Below are 23,474 nucleotides of genomic sequence, written 5' to 3'. Positions count from 1 at the left end.
ATCACCATCTACTCCTCGTCTTGGACATTAAAGTAGTACACAGGGAACCGAATGCTTGCATAACTGTAAATGCTGTTCAATATAACAAGACTATCCTGGAAATGTCAATACATCTTTTCACACTGGCAATTATAGAAGCCAATATATTTCATAATTACAGCTGTATATCTAAATTATTTTTATATATAATCAGAATTCAAGTTTTCTCTTCAGAACAACAGCAGTGTTAAGGTTAACTCAGTCAAACTGTCCCTTATACCCTAGATAATTGCAACTCTGGGTGTTCAACAGTCATTCCCACAGACACCAAAACACAAAGCTGAGATAAGCAACTCAGAGAAAGATACCAGTCTTTACTAAAATATTTATTATTTACAACCTAATACAGCTCAATCTATATTTGTTACACTTCTAAAGAGAAGTATCCATTTCTCAGTAAGGGGAACATTATTCATGCATCATATACTGTGAACAGCATTATTTTTCGAACTTTAAACATTTTCATTTTAATCAATAAAAATAAGTGAAAAGAACATTCAGATTGCTGAACATTATATGGTCACTATCGAACATGACCTAAATAATTACTTTTGAACAATGAATATAAAACTAGTTAAACAATGACTATTAAGGAGATTGCTCCCTTAATACGACAATTAAAATCTAAAAGGAGGGCTGGTGATGTAGTTCAATTGGTAGTGTAGACCTATCGTGCATAAGGCCCTGGGTTCAATCCACAGCATCAAGTTAAAAAAAGCAGGCGTTACGGTGCTCACCTGTAACTGGATCACGAGTTCAAAGTCATCTTCAGAGACATAGAAGTTTGAGGTTAGCCTATGTTAGAGACCCTGATTCAAAAACAAAATACCCTAAAAACATTAGTATTGGCTATCCTATAAACAAGTAAAGTGGAAATCAATTGCCTTGATCAATACTCCTTAAAGACTTGTTTTCATAATTACCTCTGATACCGACTGCTACGCACAGCACCATCAACACCTACTTTGGTTCAATCACTGCTTGTTCTATTAGGATTAGACTGCAAGCTCTAAGAGCAAGTCTGCCGTTCACCACTACATCCCATAGCACCCTGCACAGTGGCTAGGTAAATGGGAGTCAATTAACAAACAATTATCTGAATAATTAATCATCAAAAACCCAATAATTTTATTATATTTTTGCAAGTTGTTCTCTGGTTAAACTGTGAACTGGCAGTTCTAATTTCTAGAAATACAAATTAAAACACACACTAAGTGATTCAAGGGCCTTCCACCTCATTTCCCTATCACTATCCTCTGCTTCCCTCCCTCCTACCTTCTTTCTGACCCTCCCTAACCCCCACGGAGACACACACAGACACACACACATGACTACATGAGTCAAAATCACACTATGAACTATGAGATGTCAATATTGCATAAATAAATTTAATAGTGAAAAAGTGATCTGGAAGCCCTGGAAACTGACCCTACACATCTGAGATGTCACGTGGGTTAAGGAAAAGGCAACAAAATCTCTTTTGTTCAGATAATCATTTCAATGCTGACAGACATTTTTGGGCTTGTTATTTATTCAGAACTAGTTTACATTTCCTCATGTTAACAGAGGCTCCTGTGTAGCATGTAGTCAAATTACACCAGTGAGAAAGTCCTCACAGTTCCTTCATCGAGTTGCTGTTCCTAAGAAAACACTGAGCATGAGTATATACAAAAGAGGCATCAGAATGAAACAACATGTCCACTTTTAATATTTGTACAGTTTTATCTTTACATTCTTGTCTGGAAAAATATGAACAAACCCAGATTTACCATGCTAAAATAATGGTTTAGCCGACTGCCGTAAAAGTAGTACATACAAATTACAGAGCTGACTCATGTCCTTAGGTTCCGTGATTACTGAGAGGCTTTCCCCCGCCCTGCGTGCTTTATTGTATCTCTTAGAATATAGGAGCAGTAGCTTATCACCAGTCTCCACTAGCGCATTAGTGATGGAATCAGAACACAACAGACTCGTCAGGATGAGAGGCCTCAGAACAACCAGAAGTCAGTTTTATGCTTCTTCTTGCTCTGGATAATTTAGGATTTTGCGGTGTGCCTGACGTAAATATTGCTGCTGTTTGAAGTAAACCTTAAATGCTCCTTTTATGGCAACAAAAGCAATTCCGCCCTAAAATAAAAAGGGAAATTAATTTTTTTTTATAATGCAGGATTAGAGAAACAAGAAAAAGAATTTTACATCGACCACAAAAGACAGGTTTTGAAGCCAAATAAATCCTGATAACTGCAAGTGAAACATTCTCTTCTATGAGGGTAGAAGTTGGGAACGAGTAGACTTCAAGTAGCAGAGGACGAGCCTCCTTGAGTAGTTTTCTTCCCACCAAGTTCTACATGCTGAGAGAAGGGAAGAATGCCAGGACACTATGTGGACTGTGACCAAGGAGGGCAAATAGGATGACAGGAAACAGGAGGAGTCAGGTTCATCTCATTTGTTTATTTATGATGCTGGTACTGGGGATTGAAGCCAGAGCGTAGCCCAGAAGAGAAGGCACCCACAGAGAGTGTTCAGGAAGCTAGACTGGCAGTAGGACCTGTTTTTTTTATCTCCCTTAAGCTAAGTTGACAGTGGGGTTGATGGAGGGAGCAGGCACAGAGCCCCTACAGAACATCTCTCACTTTAAAAACAAATACAGTTCACTCTCATCTGTACACTGCCTGAAACAAGTATTATTAAATCCATCTTACCAAGATTGTCCTCTGTAAATTTGAGTTAACGCTACTGAACATCAGTTTACCAACTATTGTCGCAATAGTAGGAAAGACAAGGGCTCCACACAAAATTCTAGTAGCAGAGACATGATCTGCTAAAGGATTAGCTTCAGCTGGAATTCGAGGAACAGGACAACCAATCCCTAGAGGGGGAAAAACATTATGTTAGAACTAAATCTTAGGAATAGCTAGAAAAAAAAGCTTTAAACATTTTTAAAAAAATCATGTGATGGTTCTTCTAAACATCAATTCAACATGAACTTTATATAGCCACAACTCAGGACCTTACCTGGAAATATACTGTTCAAAATTTGTAGTTTATTTGAGTATTTGCGCCATAGTCTAAGCACATAGTCCTCCCAGCGAATCATTTTGCCTAGTATCAGCATGACAGGAATAGTAGGAAGTCCAATCAAAAGAAATAAAGGGTCAGCTCGCTCCATAACATCCAGCCCTTCTTTATGGCCTACAACCTGGGGGGGGAAGCAGACAGTATTTGCTATAGTTATTTTCTTATCTAAAGCAGTGGTACATATTTAAGTGGCATATATTCCGTTCATTTTTAAAGACACATTTAGTTTCGAAATGCAGAAACAAAAGCTATTAGTTTTTATTTATAAAAAGTAATACTGGTGCTAGAGAGATGGCTCAGTGGGTAAGAACACTAGCTGCTCTTGCAGTAAAACTGGGTTCAAGTTCTAGCTCCCAATGGCAACTCACAACCACCTGTAACTCTAGTTCCCAAGGGTCTGACAAGCTGTCTGGCCTCTTTGGGTACTGTATATAGTTGGTATGTGCACATATATATATATAAAAACAAACCTCAAACATAAAAAATAAAATAAAAAGGAAAAGGAAGTTCACCCATAGCACATGCCTTTAGTGTCAGTACTCAGAACACTGAGGCAGGTAGATCTCCGTGACTGTGAGACCAGCCTGGTCTATAGCTCTGTGTCAGCCAAGGTTACACAGTGAGACTCTGTCTCAAATAAAATAAGAAACCACCATCTAAGGCGAGTGGTGGATAAAATCTGCAAGCTATTTCATTTTTTGTACAAAATGCACTGAGTATGTCTCAAGAGAGTTTGAAAGACATTTGAGTTTTGTTGCTATTTAATTTTTTGAGACAGGGTCTCTTTGTGTAGCTCTGGATGGTCTGGAACCTACCATATAGATCAGAATGGCCCCAAATTCAAAGAGATCCACCTGCTTTTGCCTTCCAACTCCTGGGATTAAAGGCACACACTGCTTTTCAGTGCGGCAGCCATCTTCCAGTAACTGGCCACAATGACAAACACAAAGAGAAAGAGGAAAGGCTCCCATTGTATGTTCTCTAGACTGTTTAAGAAACACAGAGGTGTTTCTCTGACTACATAACAGGTGAATCTGCAAGAAGGGTGATACTATAGACCATCAAGGGAATGGGCACTGATCAAAAACTAGCAAGGGCAAGATTCTTATCAATAGAATCAATGTGTGCACTGAGTATATTTAGCACTGTAAGAGTTGAGACAAGAAACCTGAGAGGCTGGAGCCCACTCTATCTGAATTTGTGGTGAGGAAAAAAAAAAGGACCTAGACTGTATTTTTCTTAACAAAGGCATGCACCAGCATACAGGGTAGGAGATTTGTCCTTTACTTCCATTTCTCTTAAGCAATTTGTCAGTGAGCTCTGGGACTGAGAGAAGTTTCAATCCCATCTGTCCTCTAGATGCTTGTGTTTTGCTTTCTTTTAGGTAAGCAGAGACAAGGAAGGAGTAGAACCAGCCTTCAAATGCTGGCCTAAACTACAGACAGTAGCTGAGGGTGTAGTTCAGCAGTCACAGTGTGTGCTTTGCATGTGTAAGGCCTAAGTATAATGGCACATACCTAGTAATTCCTAGCTACCTACTACTTAGTTGTTAAAAAAAAAAAAATTTCAATGTTTTTGGAGATTATTTTCACACTAGAGGCAGGGCCTAATGTTGTATCTTTGCTATGTGACACAAGACACAACAAATCCCCTAAATCAGTAAACCAAGAATAAAATTATTTATGGCACATTGTTTTTTAAAGTTAAATGCATCAATACTTAAAAGGTACTTATTCCAGTGTTGGGTAAGTTAATAATATTCTGTCTTTTCAATAAAAATGCATACAGAGGGTGGGAGGATGCTCAGTGGGTAGAGGGACTTGCAGAGAGCTTAGGCTTGAACATAGGATTCTACAAGGTGACAGGAGAACTGGCTCCCAATAGTTGTCACCTGACTTCTACAAAGAAATAGGCCTATACAAAATGCATACACATTTTTTAAAATTTAAAAATGCAAATGAAATTTGTTTTTCACAGTTCTCTATATATACTGGTTATGAGTCTCTGGTCTGAGCCTCATTTCTTCTTCACTGTGGTGATTGTTTCCTCTGCTGTTACGAGTGTTTTAATTTAATATAATTCCAATTCCTGTGATTCTGGAGTCCTTCTGGAGGAATTCTTCCCTATGTCTTTCTAAGGCCCTTCATCCACTCTGAATTGGTTTTTGAATGGAGTGACAGATTTAGATTTTGTTCCACTCTCCTTCAAGTGGATGCCCTGTTTTCTCCACACTATTCTTTGAAAAGCTGGACTTTTCTCCTTAATGTATGCTTTCATTTTGAGACATAGTATGTCCTGAGCTAGCTGTCTCAAACTCACTATGTTTCTGGGGTTGACCTTAAACTCTAGATCTTCCTGCTTCTGCTTAAACAGTGGGGTTAGAGACACTGGGCATCACATCTAAACCAATGCATGTTTCTGACATTTACTGTTGAAATTAGGTGGATATAGCTGTGTGTATAAGCTTCTATGTTCTTTATTCTGTTCCACTGGTCTACATATCTGTTTTTTGTGCCAGTATCCTAGTACTGTTACTATGGCTCTATAGTAAGTTTGAGATCAATTTTGCTTGTTTGGGAGATAAGGTCTACTCTTCCTGGCTTGGAACTCTCAGAATGTGGGGATTAAAGGTGTGACCCAATACTACCTCTGGCTGAGACCAGGTACAGTGATATATCTGGCATTGCTCTTTCTGCCTAGCATTGTTTTGGCTATTGTGGGTCTTTTAGTGCTTATGAATTTCAGGATTGCCTTCTTTAGTTCTGTGACGACACTGGGACTTTGATGCAGAGTATGTTGAGTCTATAGTTTGATTTTGATAACACAGACACTTATATATCAATCTTGCCAATCCATGAATAAAGGAGGTCTTCCTATCTTCCAATATATATATTCTTAATTTATGTGTATGGTGTTTGCTGAGATGTGTCTGTGCACTACGTGTATGGCTGATGCCTGAAGAAGGTGGTATTGGGATTACAGACAGCTGTGAGATACCAGATAGATGCTGGTGATTTAACCCAGGTCCTCTGAAGGAGTAGCATCACTGAACCATCTATACTCTAGAGCCTTATTTTCTTTAATGACCCAAAGTTATGTTTATTTTTAGTCTATTTTTTAAAAGCTATTGTGAATGGTTAATCCCCAAATGGGCTAATGAACCAAAATAGTTCTCAAATGAAGAAATACAAATGTCCAATACATATTAATATTTAAAAAGGTGTTCAACATTAGACATCAAATCAAAACTGCTCTGGGATTCTATCCTATCCCAGTCAGAATGACTAACTTTAAGAAGACAATAAAGCCTGGCCAGAAAAGTCAGTGTGCAAGTCGTTCAAAAACTAAATACAGCATCATCTAACCCAACTACATTACTCTCGGTTATATAGCCGAAAGACCCTGAGGTCCATGAACACATATATGGATAAAGTGTGGTGCACATAAACAACGCCCCCATGATATTTATAAAAAAAAAATGGCAATTGTTATGTTAGACAAAATAAAGCAGACATATAAAACAAAACAGCCATGTTTCCTATCCTAGGCAGAATCTAGATGTAAATTTGTGTGTGTGTTGGGTGTATTTTGTTATGGAATTAAAAAGGGGACTGTGAGAAGGTCTTTAAAGAGGTAGAAGGTAGTGGTAGGAGGTCAGTAGAACATCCATTTGATAGGAAACTAGGAGAGGTCTCCTTGGAGGGAAGAAGAGATTCAGCAAGACAGGCAAGAGGGGAGGGGAAAAGTAGCAGAGAAGTGGGCTAAGAACAAAATATGACATATATGCATGAAAATGTCATAATGAAACCTGTTATTTCATATACTTTTTTAAAATTAGAATTTTGTCAAGTGTTGCCCCAAAGCTATAACCTTAGCACTTGAGAGGATAAGGTAGGAGGATAAGGAGTTTACATAAAAAGACACTGTTCAAAAAATGAGAAGGCTGGGCGGGGCTGGTAGCATATTTTTTTTTATACCAGCACTTGATCTGATTTGAAGGCGGCAAAGGCAGGGGATCTGAGTTGGAGGCCAGTCCATAGATAGGAACTACACAGGAAGTTCTAGAACAGCTAGGACTACATAATAGTGGGACCTTCATTCAAAACACAAAAAGCTCCCCAACCCAGCACTTGGAAGGCAGTGGTATACAAACCTATCTACGTTGAGTTTGAGACTAGCTAGGATTATATAGTGAGACTGTCTCAAAGCAAACAAACACTTAACACAAAAAGTAAGTGAAAAAAATCTCATCCAAATCCCATAACCAAAACTGGAGCCGGGAAGAAGTACTGACAATTCATGGGAAAGGACAGTGATCTGGCTGGCGCTGACCAACTCCAGAGCTGTTACCACAGAGCAAACTGAAGAGTGGAAAGGTTAAGTCCCTGACAGGTGGCAGATCCCAAGGAAAGATATGTATGCAGCTCACTTGGTGCATTCACAGGTTGAGAATACAGCTCAGCATAGTGGGAAGGCAAGCTGACTGGAGTCTGAGGCAGCTGAGTGCAAGGCAGGCCACAGGCAGGAGGCAGAGAAAATGAGTCAGCTAGTCAGCTCCTTGTCTTCTTTTTACACAGTCCAGAATTCCACCTCACGGATTGGTGTGGCCCTACATTGAAGGTTCCCATCTCACCTAAGCTAGTCTAGAGAATCCCTCACAGAAATGTCCAGAGATTTGTATTCTAATGGCTAGTTCCTGCCAGGTCCACAATCACCATCAGCCATCACTATAACCTTAGGACTTGGTAAGGTGGAGGCAGAAAATTATGAAGTTCTTGGCTACAAATCAAACCGGAAGCAAGCCTGGCTACATGATTGTCTTGTCCATCCCTGTGTTATTAATGCTGACTGTGGACTTGCCATAAACTAGTATGCACTTTACACACACACACACACACACACACACACACACACGCACCAAAAAACATAAACAAAATTCTAAATACTGATTAGGATATACTCCCTACCAAATGCTCAGATAACTGCCTTTAATGATGTAGAGAGGGCCGGAGAGATGGCTTACAGGTTAAGAGCACTGATGGTTTTTTCAGAGGTTCTGGGTTCAATTCCTGCAACCACATAGTGGTGCACAACCATCTGTAATGGGATTCAATGCCCTCTTCTGATGACAGTGATAGTGTACTCACATATATAAAATAAATAAATAATGCTTCATAGAAATAAAAAATAAATAAATGTGTTGTATGGGATGATGGAATATCCAGTACAATGCTAAGTACAGGATATATATATATATATTCCTGTCTTGCTTGTGATTTTCAAGCTACCCTTAGATCTAGCTAATCACTTGTTCCTAGAATAAATGTTTCAAGTAAAGCAGTAGAGGCAAAGGTGATTTCTAAACAGTTATACAAAATAAATATTTGTAACTTGTGTTTTCTTACTTATATTAATACTTCCACATTATGAATCCAAATTACTTAAAATTTCAAGTACCAGATTAACAGCTATAACAGCAACTATAAATTCCCTTTACTGAGTCATGTTTATGGAACATTTGATTCATATTTATATACACAATTATGTAACTGTTCTCTATTATTTCATTTATGTACACATTCTTCGAAGCCAAATACTGAGACCTAACCAAAAAGCAGAATGGTTAATAACCTGCTATAATTATATATACAGAATGCTTGCAGATCTCTATAGGTATGTGAAAAGATCAAGATTCATCATGAAACAGAGTGCAGTTTAATATGAAATTAGCTCTAGTGGCTATCTGAGAAGTGATGGGGTCGGGGGCAGGCAAATGAAGGACAGGAGGAGACCTTTCCACTAGCTGACTTTGTGTAACACTGTATTTACTGTGCACATGCTATCAGGGGTGGGACATGCTATAGCTCATGTGTAAGTTCAGACAATTTCTTTTGGGAGTTAATTCTTTCCCTTTCTATCATGTGAGTGTTGGGGGATTGAACTTAGGTCCTTAGGCTGTGTGGCAAGCATCTCTACCCGCTAAGCCATCTTGTTGGCTCTAGTCTCCTTTTTATATAAGTCCTTATTCTTGGTTCTTTTTTTTTTTTTTTTTTTTTTTCGGAGCTGGGGACCGAACCCAGGGCCTTGCGCTTCCTAGGCAAGCGCTCTACCACTGAGCTAAATCCCCAACCCCTAAGTCCTTATTCTTTAATCATGATAGCATCATTATTTAAAACAATACATTTTAAAATGCCTAGCAAATATATAATAGACCTTCACATCAAAAGTAGTGTCACTGAATAGAGTAGAATGGTGAACCTGCATCACTGTCACTGCTCCATAAGTCACAGCTGTCCAGTAGATAGATCCAACCATTATTCCTGCTGCAGCAAAGGGGCAAGCTTTTGAGATCAGTCTATCTGCAAGATCCAAGACATAAACAACTGGACCTACAATGTAAAGAGAGAAAAGTTTCAACATAAGGTAGGGTTTTAGAATTACTTCAATATTTTCTATAGCTAAAAGATTTGTATGAAGTTAGATTATCTCAGGTTAGTTGTTAAACAATGGGTATTTTTTAGATCATTTTTAGTCGTGTGTTTGTGTGTGTGTGTGTGTGTGTGTGTGTGTGTTGGGTCCCCTGACACGAATTACATGTGGTTATGACCTCCATGTAAGTGCTGCTAACTGGACCCAAGCCAGTCCTCTGCAAGAACAGCAAGTACTGTACACAGGGCGTCTCTTAGCTCCATGGCTATTTTCTTATAGCTGGACAAACCAATTTATTTTACTTGATTTAAAATATACTATATTTAGTTGAAAATTATTTTTTAACTTTTAAAAATGATTATGATGCCAGTATTTATATTATTTCAGCAGCTTCATGTGCCAATTCTAAACGAAATGATTAGTATTTTGGGAGGTATTTTACTTGCCATTAAGTTCAATTTAATTTGACTCTAAAATTTTCCAGAGAAGTAGAAGCATTTTATATTTGCTCAAAATAAAACCAAGGAACTGAAAATCTGCCTTTAACCAGAGGTATATGTAATTTGTTGGCTAAGTTACTGTATTTGTTGAATACCTTTATACATAAACTGTTATTTTAGATATTTTCTTAGAAATGTAAGCGATTTATCACTTGCTTTCTTGGTGCCTTCAATCTAAAGAATGCTATAAACAAAAGCATTTACCATCGTTGTACAAAGAAACTAGCATAGTAATTTGATGACAGAATAACTAAACATCCAAGGGAAAAAAATGTATCCTATAAAGCCCCTGACAAAAACTCCCCACTGCCTTCTACAGCAGCCACTGTAAACAGAGAGGTGACACTGTGAAGAGAGCATGAGGGGAGATGCTGAAGGCCTTCTGGTTCCAATGTAGCTACTCATCACTTGCAAGCTTTAACTAAAAAGAACATTTAAAACAATAAGGTATTTGGAGTGGGGGTGGGGGCCTGTGAGCAGGTAAAGTTAATAAGTAAAAACTAAATTAAAAAATCTGAAAAACCAAAAACCAAACAAAAAAAAACCACAAACCTATCTTTGGGAGCCAATGAGATAAAGTAAGCCTAATTTAGTGTTTACGAACTTTATAACCTCTAACAGCATTTTATTGTTTTGTCAATCTACTTAAGACAGCTAAGTTTATCACTTCCTCAGAAGGCACAACAAATTTCATCTTATTATTCCAGATGGTGGCATTGGAAGCTAGAAATCACGAGCATGTAATAAAAGCTGATTTTGAATTTTGTTATGGACTACAAGATCTACAAAGTTCGTCCTCTGCACAGCTCCATTATCAACATCCCGAATCCTAATCACTCACCCGTGAAGCACATCTATCTCATCAGTAACCCAGGTCAGTGCTGCAGCTGGTCCCCTCATTCTCCTCCACCACCCCTTACTCCATGGCTTATTTTCACCAGACAAACATGATATTATTTCATTTATCTTTAAAAAAAGTTACTACAATATCTGGGGCTTGGGTAGGTGCTTCAAGGAAGACAGAGGACAGACACCTCGAGGAGCTGGTTCTCTCCCTCCACCATCTGGATCCAAGGAAGTGGGGGCAAGTGGCCTTATCTGCTGAATATTTTCAGCAGCCCCCTTAAAGTCTTTACTTAGAGACAGGATCTTACTGTGTAGCTCACACTGTCCTTGAACAAAGGTTGGCCTGCATTGCCTGCCCATGCTGGGACTAAAGTCACCAGCCTCCTAAAACCTTTTGATACCTCCTGTCCTACTACTCCCTTTCCTTGCTTCCTCTGAGTAAAATACTTGAAATAATTGTCTAATTTTTCCATGAACCTACTCCAATCAAGCTATTCCTTGGTATCACTGACAACTTCCACATATCTAAACTGTGGCCTAATCTCTGTACCATTTACTTATACTATCAGCTACACATGACATATTTTCTTTCTGACATATGGTTGGTTCTTCCCTTTCCAGAACATACATTACCACTCACTTTTCAGTTTCCTTTGCTGATTCCTTCTTTACTGCAATAAAGTTCCCTTTGCCAATTCCTACCATACCATACTTCCTTCGTTGTGGTATTTCTTTTTTTCCTAAAGCATTTACTGAAAAATGGCCAGATGCAGAGTCTAAAACATTTATATGGGAATTTACAGAAGAGATCTTATTCCTGTATTAAAACACAGACTCAAAAAGGGAAAAGATCTGATTTATTTACTGATCTATCCCAAATTCTTTCAATTCTCAAGTATTTGTTTAACTGAATCCTCTCTTAAGGAATGTATGTAGTAAATTAAACTATCTTTTGGCAGTTCTGTGAAATAACTCCTATGTACTTGGATGAAAAGAATTCCTAAAAGGCAGGCCACCACCATTTTTATTTATTAGACCACGAACGACAGCCTAGATGTCTGAATTGTTTTTCTGATAGGCTACAGAAAATATGCCCAACTTCCCTGATGAATTATCTGGTCATATATATATATATATATATATAAAAATAATTTTTTTTTGGGTGGGGGGAATGGTACAAAATCTCCAAATCCTTTCAGTTTCTTTTGGAAATTTTGTGACTATCTCTTGGATTATATGTAAAACACATGCCTGGTAAAATTAAGGAATGGGCTGAGTTACTTAATTCTAGATTTTTCCTGATAAAATTCTTGTCTTGGTTTTTATCTTAATTTTATTTCACCCACATCTTTCATTACTCCAGACAGACCAGTCCAAGATTAATTTTTTTTTTTCCTTTTTTTAACAGAGCTGGGGACCAAACCCAGGGCCTTGCGCTCTAGCAAGCGCTCTACCACTGAGCTAAATCCCCAACCCCCCAAGATTAATTTTAATATTTGGAAGGAAGAAATAAATATTTAGTATTAGACAAACATACCATCATGATAAAATGCTAGCCAGAGGAGATATTTCTATGAACAAAAGATTATCTAAGGAAAGTATTTCGTTAAAAAAAAAAAAAAAAAAAAAAAAAAAACCATTGAACTCCTCTGAATGATAATCCCTAATCCAGTGTGCTAATCCGGAAACTCAGTGCAGCTGCCTCATGACCAGGGGGTGGGGGTGGGATCATAATTTTAAGAAAACAGCACCAGATTACAACACAAAGAGCTATGGAGTGTTGGAGGAGACAAAAATCCTGGCCCTTGAAAACTCGTATCCTAATAGGAAAGAGAAAGCATGAATAAGTGCTCAAACCAGTTAACTAAGGGTACAAAGGTTTCAGTATTTAGCAATGTCGGATTAGCACTCAGCACTCATTGATGATTAAACCCAGGATTCCATGCATGCCAACTACACTCCCAGCTCCCCAGTCCACAAATGAATTTTCAATGGCTTGGTGGGCCTGAACCTTTCAAAAGTACATCCATTTACACCATGGATGGCAACTGAAGGTTTGAATCAACATCAATTTTTAGAAATCTAACAGTTTAAAGGGTACTAGAAAAGCCTGTAGTTAAAAAGAAGCTTAATGTGAATTCTCTTACATAACAAAGATTTTTTTTTCTTTTTTCTTTTTTTCGGAGCTGGGGACCGAACTCAGGGCCTTGCGCTTGCTAGGCAAGCGCTCTACTACTGTGCTAAATCCCCAACCCCACAAAGATTTTTTTACAAAGACAGAAACTATCCTAATATTCTAGGTAAATTTAAGTTTTTGCATTTCAAATTTAAGTGGCAAAGAAAATCAAACAGAAACTTTTAGGAAACATCAGGTTACTCAGAAAGGAGTAACCAGTTTTGTCTCAAGACACTGCAAACATAACTTTGCTACAGCAGTGATTGAGATTCAGGTAGAGCTGGGTGTGGTGCCACAAACCTGTAAATCTTGTACTTCCATCCATCCTAAGGCTGAATGACTTTTAAAGATTTATTATTTATTTATGTGTGTGCCCGAGAAAGTCCTCAGGAGCTCAAGTTAGAAGTGAGTTGTCCAACACAGGTTCTAAGACTCAAACTCAGGTTCTCCTCAGCCATGAGCAGCCAGCACACCTGACCACTGACCCATCTTTCCACCCACCTATTTTAAGTTCTTTTTCCTTCTTTTTTAAGCATGTCTCATTACATAGCTATGGCTGTCCTGGAACTCACTTGTAGACCAGGCTGGCTTTAAATTCATAGATATCTACCTGCTTGTTTCTTGATTATTTATGATGTTTGAAAATATTGTTTTGCACTTAAAATGAAAACACCTAGGGCTGGAGAGATGGCTCAGTGGTTAAGAGCACTGATTGCTCTTCCAGAGGTCCTGAGTTCAATTCTGAGCACCTACATGATGGCTCACAACCATCTGTAATGGGATCTGATGCCCTCTTCTGGTGTGTGTGAGGACAGCGATAGCGCACATACTAAGATAAATATCTAAATCTTAAAAAAAAAAAAAGACAAGAAAAAAGAAAACCCTTTAGGCTATTTTTCTCCTCTGTGGCAGTCTCACTGAATAGCTCAGGCTATTCTTGAACATCCTATGTAGTCTAAGGTGGCCTTCAACTCTATGTCCTCTTTTCTCCTCTTCCAAATGCTGGGATTACAGAGATGTACCAGCCAGCTCATTTTTTAAAAAAATGTTTATTAAAATTAGTGATGTGTATGAATATTTCTCATGCGGTCCACAAATCCCAAAAGTCTGAGAACACTATTTTCTTCACTATACTACTTGCCTTTTATGCAAAATTCTTTCCTTTTACCCATGAAAACAAGCAAACATTTTCTATATCTGCCTCATCTTGCATTAGAAAAGCATTTCATTATCTACACTTCTAGAGTATGTTTTAATTTCTGTTTTTTCTATGACACCTACTTGCTGGCAAATCTCTCTTTCCTTTTGACTGCCCCATAAACCAAGCTGGGTCTCCTCCATACCTCTTCGTTACTGGTAAGGTTAATATTAAAAATGTTTTTTAAGAACAGCAAGGCATATATTCCAAATGAAGATGCCACTAGCTCAAAAACACATGGCTATAAATAAACAGGGTGATATACTTTTTTCCAGGTTAGTCCCATTCTCAAAGACTTCTGGTTATTTTCATGTCCAGTAATGCTCAGGAAAAGGGGTAGTTTTCCTGAAAGATAACAATATAAGCTGAATTCTCAAAATGAACTTAACTCTATTGGCTCAATGGTAAAGCAAGAACACTTGCCTAAATAGGGAAAGACCTAGAGTTCAGTGCCTAGCATGGTCAATACCCAAAGCAAAACTTTAATTTTTATAGTTTTGTTTATTAAAAGAATTAAGGAATGTTAGAATACGGACTGCTGCTTTTCTCTTAAACTGTCTCCAAAGAAAGATACTCCTTATGTCTACTCCTCACCCCCTTTTTAATGTATATGCATTCTTAGGTGTAATCCTCAGAAAGTCCATCTATCTCCTTTGAGACAGGGTCTCTCATTGGCCCGATCGACTAGCACAGACTAGCTGGGCAGTGTGTCCCAGGATCAGCCTGCTTCTGCTTCTCCAGAACTAAGGTACATGTGCTATGAGAACCAAACTCAGGTTCCCATGCTTGCCAGGCAAACACTTTACTGACGAAGCTGTATCCCCAGCCCTAAGTCAGCTCTCTTTTTCGGTTATATCCATAGTTAGTCATAAAAGTCCTTTTTTTCCAATAAAAATAGTTAATATACTGACAAACAGGCAAATCTAGGGACTTATTGAAGATACTGTAAACTGTTGGCAAAATAAGTGTTTGACATTTAGAGAGGAAAATAAAGAAATTCACAAAAAGCAAAGATAAAAACTCATTTAAAAATGAATGAGAAGAGCTGGAGATTAAAGAGCACTGAGTGCTCCTGCAGAGGAGCGAGAAGGAGTTCCCAGCACTCACAGGGTGGCTCACCACCACCACACCCAAGCTTCAGGGGATCCAATGCCCTATTTTGGCCTCCTTTGGTACTAGGCATGCACACAGCCCATACATTCATGTAGGCATAACACTTACACACAAAAAAACCAACCAACCGGGGCTGGGGATTTAGCTCAGTGGTAGAGCGCTTACCTAGGAAGCACAAGGCCCTGGGTTCGGTCCCCAGCTCCGAAAAAAAAGAACCAAAAAAAAAAAAAAAAAAAAAAAAAAAAAAAACAAACAAACAAAAAAAAAAAAACAAACAAAAAACCAACCAACCTACCAACCTACCAACCAACCAACGAGCTGGGTGTTGTTGCTCAGAATAGCAACTGGGAAGGATGAGGCAGGAGGGCTATCATGAATTCCAGGGATATAGAGTGAGATCTTGTCTTTTAATTACGGACACACCCACACCCACACCCACACAATAGTGAACATGTCTGTTTTGTTCTTAAATCAGCTCTTACCCAGCTTTGGAAACACTATTAAGTACTCGGCATTGCACTGAGGGCAGGCCACTCTGGCTGTGCTGTTTCCTCGTTGCTTCTCATCTACCCAGCGTTGTAGACAAGCCTGGTGAACCCACTTAGTAGATCCTCTGCACCTGCATGGTCTCACCCATTCAGCTGTTCTATCGTCTTCATCGGTGGCAAAACACACCCAGCAACTTCTGTAAATTAAGAAAGAAATGTTTTACCTTTAGGGTTCCAGCCTCTTGCACATGAAGCTCTTAGCTAATGGGATGAAACTAATAATGTAGTATTTGTAGAATTCCTGTATAGAATAAAGAGCCAAACAACCAATCTATTCCCAGGAGAACTTTTCTTCTGTTTTGTTTTTTTATCTTCAACTACAGAATCTATTTTCTGAACTTTGTTTTTATCCATCTTTCTAGTAATTTCTCCTGACTAGTGAACTAGTGTATAGAAACAGTCTCAAGTATCTGTTGTTTACTAAAACCTCTTGAACTTAGAAAAACAAATGTTAGTGTTTTCATATGTAGTTCCTCTATGCTCTCAAGCCAGGATTACAAACATACTAGGCAGAATGTTCTGAGTCATATTCTCAGACCATTCAATTTTCAACTGAGGAAACCAAACAATTTTTAAAAAGCCCACCCCTTTCTCTTAATGGTAAAGTATGGCTATAGGAAGAAAAAGGACATTACAATTTTCTTTTCTGTCTATTGTGGTTTCTTTTGAGACAGTGCCTCACATGGCCTATGCTAGCCTTGAATTCTTAATCCTCCTGCCTCAATTATCTAGCCGGGATTATAGGTATATACTGTCGGCTCCATTCCATAGTAACAGCTTTAAGAAGTACAAGAGTTGAGTGTAGTGGCTTACTCCCATCTGTGAAGCCAGCACTTCGGAGGCAAAAGAGACCTCTGAATTCAGACAAGTCTAAACCACACAGTAATACTATTTCATAGGACGAGAGTAGAGTGGTGTAAATTATTGGTATAATGGGCAAATTCACAGGGCCCTTGGTTCAATACCACCACTGGGAAGAAGGGATGAAAAAAGGACATAGGGATAAATGACTTTAGCATGACAATATGATAAGTTTGGATCTTTCCAAATTTGGATTTTTCTAAGTTCAAGAGGTCTTAAAAGATACTTGAAACTATTTTTGTACTCTAGTTCACTAGTCAGAGAAAATTACTAGAAAGATGGATTAAAAAAAAAAAGTTCAGAAAAATAGATAAAACTCTATTGGGAATAGATTGGTTGTTTGGATTTCCAAATTTAGATTTTTTTCCACTATCACAGGTAGAATTACTTTAATGTTTATATTAAAATAATTCTCTTTTAGCAGGCAGTGATGGCACAGCACAGGCCTTTAATCCCAGAACTCAGGAGGCAGAGACAGGCCAGCTTGGTCCACAGGGTAAGTTTCAGTACATCCAATGCTACACAGAGAAACTGTTCCTGAACCCATCCCTAAACAAACAAACAAAAACAAAAATCCCAACCACAGAACAGAAACAAACAAAAAAACTCCTCAAAAGACAAAGCAAAACAAAAAAAGCCTCCAAACAAAAATAGATTAAAAAAAAAAATCAAACCAAGAACCCCCCCCAAAATAGTAATACAATGAATAAAGAAATTAAATAAATCTATTTTTACAACTATAGTATAAAGATCCTACAAGTAAAATTCATGCAACAAAACTAGGTAGGCAAAAGGACCTTCCCTCATAGCTGGGTCCTAGTCTACCATACATGGTGCTGACTCTAAGTAATTGAAAGAAGTAAAATCTCGGGGAAGGAAAAATTATTGTATAAAGTAATAGAGAAGTCCCATAAACTGAAGCTGTAGCACCCAGTGAAACCAACCCCACTTTCCTGGTATCTTTACCACAAGCCAAGTATCTGTATGTAAGTAAAGAAATGTGGGTAAAGATACAGAGGACAAGGACGGGTAAATATTAGGGATGAGGAAGGACTGAATGCAGATAATGGACTTTGTTTTCTAGTTTTGTCATGAATTTTTTTCCCACAAGTTTTTGGTGATAGACAAGTGTATATACAAAGTATTCAATAGTGAAAGTGTAAAACCCAATATAAGCCTCACAGTGTCAGAATGGCTATTCTAATTAAATAACTCTATGAAGTAGCTAATTTAAGCACATTTTTCTGGTTGAATACAGTGACACATTTGCAGTTCAGCAACTTGAGAAGTTGAGACAAGCCCAAGAAGTTGGAGGCAACCCTGAGCGGCAAGATGCAGTCTCTACAACTCCACCGCTAAGCATCTTTTTCCTGAGGAAGCATCTCATTACGTAGATGAGACCTAGCTCTGCCTCCTGGGCACTAGGATTAAAGGCACACACCAAACCTTTAATCCAAACTAAGTCTGGTACTCAACACTTTTAAAGGGACTTCAACAAGTCTCATTTTTCTTGCATAATTATACTGAATTCGCAATTCCTTTTTTTTTTTTTTTGGTTACTTTTTTCCCCAGACAAGGTCTTATGAGGTCTAGGTTAGCACAGATACTCTATGCAACTGAGGATAACTAAAGTTCTAAACCGCTTGCCTCCACCACTCTTCACACTGGGCATGAACTTGGGCTTTGTGTATGTTTGGCAAACACTCTACCAACTGAGTCACATCCCCAGCCCTCTGCACAAATGTTGATACTCACAGAGAACACCCTTTCCTCCACTGAAGTTTATGTAAGTGTAATTAAAGCTTGTTACTTACTGTGCTTTTACCAGATAACTGGTGTCTATTACAACAACTGGTTTCATATACACAGTGGGAAAGCCTGACTGTATAGTCAGGTACTACAGATAGATGTATTCCCAGCCCTTGTAGAAAACCTTGGACTTCAATATGACCTCAAGTAAAAACCTACAATGAAAACAGGGGGAAAAGTGGCAAAATGTTCCAGTGGGTAAAGAACCTGCTGCAAAGCCTGACCCTCTGAACTTGGTGTCTGGGACATACATTTTGAAAGAAGAAAGCCAACCTCTAACCTCCACATATACAAAGTAAACTGAAAAATAAAACAATAAAAAACTACGGGTGACTCTCCCTTGTAGGAACACTTACCCATACTTGGATATGACTTAGTCTCTAGGACTCTGAGAAACCCACATACATGTTCTCAAATATACTTTCTTTCCTTGAGCACCACCTCTTTGTTCTTAATCCTCATGCTGAAGCCAGTATTAAAGTATCTTTAATAAAATCTTCAACTCTGCTTCATTTAAAAAAAGTAACCATAGTAAAATATCCAAATTGTAAAACTTACCACTTTAACCACTTTACAGGTAAAATTAAAGTAAATCACATTTAGTGTGAATTTAGTAATTCACAGAATGACTAACATTTCTGCATAAAATTACAATTGCTAAGTGTATTAGCAAATAGGGTAGCTGAGATATTAGCATAAATATATATGACAGGTAATTTTCTAAGTTTATTTGTCTATTTGTCAAACTGGATATATTTCCTGGCAACAAAATGTAGGCATAATGTTTTAAACTTTCTATGTTCTCTTAAGGTTTTTATTTTGAGCAGTGAACATGTAAGTAAGGCTACGTATATCAGAATAATCAGTGTTGAGTAAGGGATGGGAATGTGGTTCAGTGGTCCAGTGCTTACCTAGCATGCATAAAGCCCTGGGTTCAATTCCCAGCACTGCATAAACGGAATATGGTGGAGGTAGGGATAGTCATCTTCCTCATATATATGCATACACATAGGTTTGTTTTCCTCAGTATTTTATAATAAAAAAACTTCAAGCTTTTTAAAAAAAATTTGCAAGGGGGGGGGCAGAAAGAATGTAAGAGTCATGAGATGAGCAGTGCTATGCATTTGGTCTTCTGGCCTTGTGCTCACGCTTCTACTGTAGCTGTGGTTATCTACATAAGATCTACACAGCATTGCATCAGAGAGAGGAGGGGCTCAAAGCCCCATGCCCTACCTTGAACTTCAAACAACGGCTGCTAGAGGAGGAGGGAGTAAATTTAGTGGTGTGCTCACTGATAACTTGCCCATGCTCCCGTAAATAACCTGGACCCATGCTTATGCAAGCAATCCTAATTAAATTTAGTGGTACAGACACAGACACACAGAGCAACGAGGGGGTGATGGGACACAGAATGAGAAAGGACTTGGGAAGAAAAGCCTCAGCAGAGGATGGGGATGAACTAGGGTGATGGACTGGAAAGTGACCACAAGAAGTTACATACATTTCTAAAAAGAACTGCCAGAATTCCCAAGTTTCTGTAAATGCTTCATCAGCACTCACTGGCTTTTATGAAAACCTCCAAAGAATATATGAAAAGCTAAGACAACATCTGGACATAAGAATTTTTCTAAGTGTCACCACATAAAAGTGAAAGTGGAATGTCATCAGAGCAAATAATTCACTATGCAGTATCAGAATGGAGTTTCATTTAACTGGGATCGATGTGGCAGGCACTAATCTCTCTGGGCATATGTAGTATGACACACCTAGTCAAGTATGATAAATCATAATGAAAGGAAAACCTGAGAAGAGACTACACTCCTAGACAACTGCAGAAACTAACATGTTCATTAGTTCTAGAAGAATACCTGCTAAGTACCAAGGATTTAGGAAAATCCTGATCTAGGATTTAGAATAAAATATGAGGAGTAACTTCTTGCTTTCCCTGATGGATCTTTGATTCCCTCTCCCAGCCCTAGTAGTTAATGGCTATAACCTCAAGAGAAGCCCCCCACCCTTTTTTTTTTTTTAACAAGTTACAAAGTTGGATCTTAACTGCACAGAGAGCTAACTGCTGAACTGGGTGGCCAGTTAGTGTATTTAGAGTTGCAAGCAACCACAAACATTATGAATTAGTTTGAACAATTGATCAGAACAGCAAGCAGCATTGGTGAAAAGGTGGATTTAATTTAGTCTCCAAAATCTCCCTGGCTGGAATTTAAACGGCAGAGGGCAGTGCAGAAGATTGTTTGAAAGAGTTTTACTGGCTGGAGACCCCAGGAATGGGCAACTGGTCCCAGTACAAGCCATAACGTTTCTGGGAACTCAACGATCGTCAAGTGTGCTACGTGTTCAATGTTGCATGCATGTGGCTGTTTTCCATAACCTCTACTCTAGTGTGACCGACCGTTAAGGCTCCCTTGTGGATATTCTGACCTTACGGTTTGGGGGTGGGGATAGGATGGGGTGGGGGTTGGAAGGAGAAATGAAACAACCCAGGCTTTTAAAAAAGAATGCCTACCCTTGCATTGTGAAAGTATTCAAGGGACTATTCTCCAGAATGATAGTTGGGTTCTTCCCAGTGGCATTGCTGCTAAACCCTTTATAACTTAGTTGGGGGAAGAGGGAAGAAATAGAAACTAATTCTATGGTTAACAATAGTGCTTCTTCACCTCAAAAACAGACTTTCGGCTAAAGAAGACCGCTCTCCTTTAACTAAGTTTCTAAGTCTACGACCCAGGACGATCGCCCGCTCTTCCCTCCAGTGTCATCTCCAAACTCAGAGCCCTTCTCCTGGCCTCCGTGCGGTGGAACTCTCGGCGGACGCCAGGATCCCTGCTCTCGGGGCCTCGAGGCCAGCATGGGCAGGCCCAGGACTAAGGCCGGCAGTTCCCGGCCCCACGCTGCTCCTACCTGTCCAGCATCTGTTGAAGGGCTTGGTCCGGCATCTTCTGCGGAGCCGGCGAGCTCGGCCCTCGCCCGCAGCTCCGCTCAGGGCCAGGCCCCGGGACAATAGCACTGAGAGGCGGCGGAGTAGGCCTCAGTCCCGCGGCGGCCTCGGCCCCGCCACACAGCCTCCCGGCGCGGCTCCCAGAGGCCCGCGGCGGCGATGCGCAGCCCGCGGGCGACCGCAGAGGGCGGCGGGGAGCGAGGAGGAGGAGCCTGGGGCCGGGAGGCGGCGGTCGCGGCCCGGGTTCCTGCCGGTCCGCCCAGGGTTCCGGTCCATGGACCGCCGGGGCGCCGAGCTACTGCCGGCGGAGGAGCTACCTCTGTGAGGTAAGAGTCACCGCCTCCGTGCGCGCCGGGGTCACGACGCAGGGGCGGCTCGGAGCAGCCTGGGAGATGTAGTCCTCGGACCGTCCCCGCTAGAGGCTGCACAGCCCGCCGGGACCCCCGCCGCCGCGCCCGCCGCCGCCGGGCCGGCGCCCTCCCGTTTCCTTCCTCCAGGGGGAAAAAAAATGTCCTTCGGGCCGCTGCCCGGGAAGCGGCAGCATGTGGCGCTCCGCTGTCAGTAGCAACAAGGTCAGCGCCCCTTCTCCGCGTCTTGCCCCCTCAGCTCTCGCGCTCAGGTGGGACAGAGCCAGGTGAGGGGTGGCGGCGTGGAGGGCCAGTTTCTGGGCCGGGTCAAGCACGCCGGGCCGCGGCGGCGCGAGGCCGGGCTCTTGGGTCAGCCTCCGCCGCGTCAGAACCCATTTTCGGGGAGGGAAGGGTGGCATAGTGCGGGGCTGCTCTGGAGGGGCGGGTGGGTGACTCGACTGTTCCCACCGGCGCCTCTGTGTGTGTCCGGGTGGGGAGACGTGGGGGGTTGGGGGTGGGACGCGAGGACCACTTTGCCTGTCCAGGAATCTTCTCGGAGGTGCGGTCGCCCAGCCTTCGAGGGCTTGCGGGCAGCCTCCAAAGGAGACGCGCTGGTGAATAAACACAGCCCTCGCTTGCTCAGCTGTGGGTTGTCAGGAGTGTTTGTTTCTTTCAGCAGCTGGTCACCGTTAACCATTTCTAGTCTCCTTGACACTTCTAAGCAGGTGGATCCGGGGTGAGGGATCAAAAAGGGAGAAGTCACAAATCATCCCTCTGTCTCCTCTGACGCCGGAAGGGATGGCTTTGGAGGGAGGAAAGAGCTGTTGACTTAAACAAATGCGTAATTTGGACGACCTGTGGCGTTGTTTAGCGCTGTGATTGGTGGGATGTTTGGGAGTTTTCCTTTGGTTATGCCTACATTTTTTTTTTTTTTTTTTTGCTGCAAAGCGTTTGCTGTTTCTTTAAATGAAAATGTGGAATATTTGAGCCTGGAATGGTTTCTCAGGCCTGTAATCCCAGACTTGGGAAACTGAGACAGAAAGATTACCTGGAGTTCGAAGCCACCTGGTCTGTATAATGAATTCGAGTAGCCTAGACTACAGTCTTTAAAAAAAAAAAAAGCCAGGATATGGTAGGCGTCTAATCCTGTGACCCCAGCACTGGAGAGGAGGGAGCAGGAGGATTAGGAGTTCAAGGTCATCTTCTACTACTAGTGAGTTCGCATCTGTCTCAAAAGAACAAACAAAAAAACCGCATAAACATGGCCAGCAGATCTGGGAGGTTCTTCACAAATTCATAATTAGTCCAGGTTACAGAGAGAGACCCTATCTCAAAACAGTAACCGTCAAACCTGCTTTTGCTTGTTTTAGTTTTTCTTTGGCACGGACTGTATATCTGCAGCACAAGGATGACTCAACTTCCAGATCCTCCTGTCTAGAGCTCCCCAGATCTGGAATTATATATGTATGGCCCACCACACCCAGAACCAACATGTTTTCAAAATTCTTGCTTAATGTAGGTTTGTTGTTTTTTTTTTAAACCAGCTCTTATCTGTGTAAATCTATTTTTGTACATGGTCA

The 23,474-nt window shown here is 40.3% G+C and overlaps 2 protein-coding genes across 10 annotated transcripts in view; one reads left to right on the top strand and one right to left on the bottom strand.

Annotated features, from left to right (window-relative positions):
- Positions 1 to 344: 344 nt before the first annotated feature.
- Marchf5 (membrane associated ring-CH-type finger 5) lies at positions 345 to 21,831 on the bottom strand. 3 transcript variants are annotated; one of them, XM_008760367.3, is made up of 6 exons: positions 21,511 to 21,645; positions 15,862 to 16,064; positions 9,331 to 9,506; positions 3,055 to 3,238; positions 2,742 to 2,908; positions 345 to 2,166 (listed from the first exon to the last, which is right to left on the bottom strand). In XM_008760367.3, exons 1-6 carry the CDS (start codon positions 21,543 to 21,545, stop codon positions 2,050 to 2,052), a joined length of 882 nt encoding a protein of 293 aa, XP_008758589.1. In that variant the 5' UTR covers positions 21,546 to 21,645; the 3' UTR covers positions 345 to 2,049. The 3 variants fall into 3 exon arrangements, with proteins under 3 accessions (XP_008758589.1, XP_038965166.1, NP_001099842.1); NM_001106372.2 differs by having other exon boundaries at positions 1,725 to 2,166; positions 9,376 to 9,506; positions 21,511 to 21,831; XM_039109238.2 differs by lacking the exons at positions 9,331 to 9,506; positions 21,511 to 21,645 and having other exon boundaries at positions 15,862 to 15,999.
- Cpeb3 (cytoplasmic polyadenylation element binding protein 3) overlaps positions 21,740 to 23,474 on the top strand; it is a 182,076-nt gene continuing 180,341 nt past the window's right edge. Inside the window, exon 1 of one of the 7 annotated variants that reach the window (XM_017590350.3) lies at positions 21,740 to 21,873. The gene's annotated coding sequence lies outside the window, so the exon portion shown is untranslated. Of the gene's footprint in view, positions 21,874 to 21,901; positions 22,182 to 23,474 lie in introns of those variants that run through there. The other 6 variants (XM_063265169.1, XM_063265176.1, NM_001419825.1 and 3 more) reach the window with 6 other exon arrangements.

Source organism: Rattus norvegicus, chromosome 1 (assembly GCF_036323735.1).
Source record: "Rattus norvegicus strain BN/NHsdMcwi chromosome 1, GRCr8, whole genome shotgun sequence".
NCBI classification, from domain to species: domain Eukaryota; kingdom Metazoa; phylum Chordata; class Mammalia; order Rodentia; family Muridae; genus Rattus; species Rattus norvegicus.
The sequence above is the reverse complement of the archived record's forward strand: the minus strand, read 5'-3'. Positions and strand labels throughout refer to the sequence as shown.